General features: G+C 54.6%; 2 protein-coding genes across 2 annotated transcripts; both read left to right on the top strand.

Moving 5' to 3' along the window:
• Positions 1 to 143: 143 nt before the first annotated feature.
• On the top strand, positions 144 to 392 carry DQ04_06471080 (hypothetical protein; the record flags this gene model as incomplete). Its single annotated transcript, XM_009314723.1, has 1 exon — positions 144 to 392. The coding sequence occupies one exon, from the start codon at positions 144 to 146 to the stop codon at positions 390 to 392; it is 249 nt and encodes an 82-aa protein (XP_009312998.1).
• A 295-nt stretch (positions 393 to 687) lies between these two features.
• DQ04_06471070 (hypothetical protein) lies at positions 688 to 1,236 on the top strand (the record flags this gene model as incomplete). The annotated part of the gene is made up of 1 exon (XM_009314722.1): positions 688 to 1,236. One exon carries the CDS (start codon positions 688 to 690, stop codon positions 1,234 to 1,236), a length of 549 nt encoding a protein of 182 aa, XP_009312997.1.
• Between the last annotated feature and the right edge of the window lie 351 nt (positions 1,237 to 1,587).

Below are 1,587 nucleotides of genomic sequence, written 5' to 3'. Positions count from 1 at the left end.
CACCTTCACAAAGCATCCTTTACTGCGACTCTCTGTGTGTGATGGGCTGCTGCTGCTGCTGTTGGTGGGTGGTATGTGTGGTGCTGCTCTCTCCGGTGTATGTGTGTGTGTGTGTGTTTTGTTTCTTGGTTCCTCAGGTCAGTATGCCTTGGGCAGTTATGATGGCGACGCTGGGGCGGCCCGCGTTGTTTGTGGCATCCGTTGTGCTGTTCTGCGCGGTTGGCTGTGCCGCGGTGAGTGGTTTGGGTGATGATGCGCGGCGGCATGAAGTAGTGCATCTAATGAGCGAGGCAAAGGAGAAGGCGCTCAAGGCGCGGAGAGCGATGAGTCAGGCTAGGCCTGAGATGGACGCTATAAAGAAAGCAACGGAGCAATTCAAGGTTGATGTGTAAAAGGCGTCTCGAGCAGCGCTGAAGCTCAATGGAAAAGCAAAGCTGAAGAGCAATCTTAAGTCGGAGCACATTGAAGGAGTGGCGCTTATGGAGAAAGAGGCAGGGGCAACGTCTGAAAGCGGCTTTCACGCCTTTCGATGCCGTACTAAAGGAGGTGACGGGGGCACTGAGTACTACGGCCGACGTAGTTAAGTTGGCGAAGGCGTTGTAGGCGGTGTCTGTTGTGCCGCGGGCAAAGCCGACACAAACGCAGCCGACCTCCCGCGGCAAGCATCGCTGAAGGCAGAAGAGGTTAATGAAATTCTTGTCAGTGGCGCACACCGGCGCAGAGGAAGCACAAGGCAAGGCCGGGCGGGAGAAACAGCACTCTCGGTATGCTGTGAGAGACGCTAAAAAAGTGTGGCTACACCGCACCATTCTACAGCGACTGTTAAGACGAAGAGATGATGAGGACAACTTGATGGAATCTTCAACTGGCGCAGAGGAGTTGGCGGGGAAAGCACTGCAAAACGCAGTGAATGCCGCGAGCGTTGCATTTACGCGTGTCGAGCAAGCTACCACAAGCACTGAGTTATGGGTGCAGCGGATAGATATGGCACTGAAGGCATGTGATATGCAAGGTGGTGAGCCAAAGGCATCAACTGCCACAAGTTACAAGGCTACACTCTCCACCACGGTGAAGCGAACAGCACATCCATTGCTAACAATTCGTCAAAGCAGCAGCGAGATGACTAAACGTCTGGGTCAACTCCTGTCCCAAGTGCCCCGGAAAACCCTGGGGCAGTTGGTGATGTCTCCAGCCCTCCTCAAAAGTAACCAGCAAAAATGTCTGCGGAGACAGTGAGGAACAGCACCGTAGGTGCCACAAACACGACGGGCACCACCACTGCCAGTCCACAGAAGCACAATGCCGCAGACAAGAGTAAAGACGCTGACGCTGCTGATACGACTGCCCCTGACAGAAATGCCGACACCACCGTGCGTGATGCTTGGAGTGCGGACAGCAGCGTCAGTCCTTCGTGGGTGCGCACACCGTTGCTGCTGGTGGTGGGTGTGCTGGGCCTCCTGGCTGTGTGCTGAGGTATGTGTGCACACGGCAAGACACATGCACCCTGTGTCCTGTGTGTGCTGCCCTGGAGATTGAATGCAACTATGTTTTGGTTTCCTTTGTTTTTCGTTTCATTTCCTTTTGCTT

This window comes from Trypanosoma grayi (genome assembly GCF_000691245.1).
Source record: "Trypanosoma grayi strain ANR4 Tgr_647_V1, whole genome shotgun sequence".
Classification (NCBI taxonomy): Eukaryota; Euglenozoa; class Kinetoplastea; order Trypanosomatida; family Trypanosomatidae; genus Trypanosoma; species Trypanosoma grayi.
This window is presented reverse-complemented; position numbering and strand designations above follow the sequence as displayed.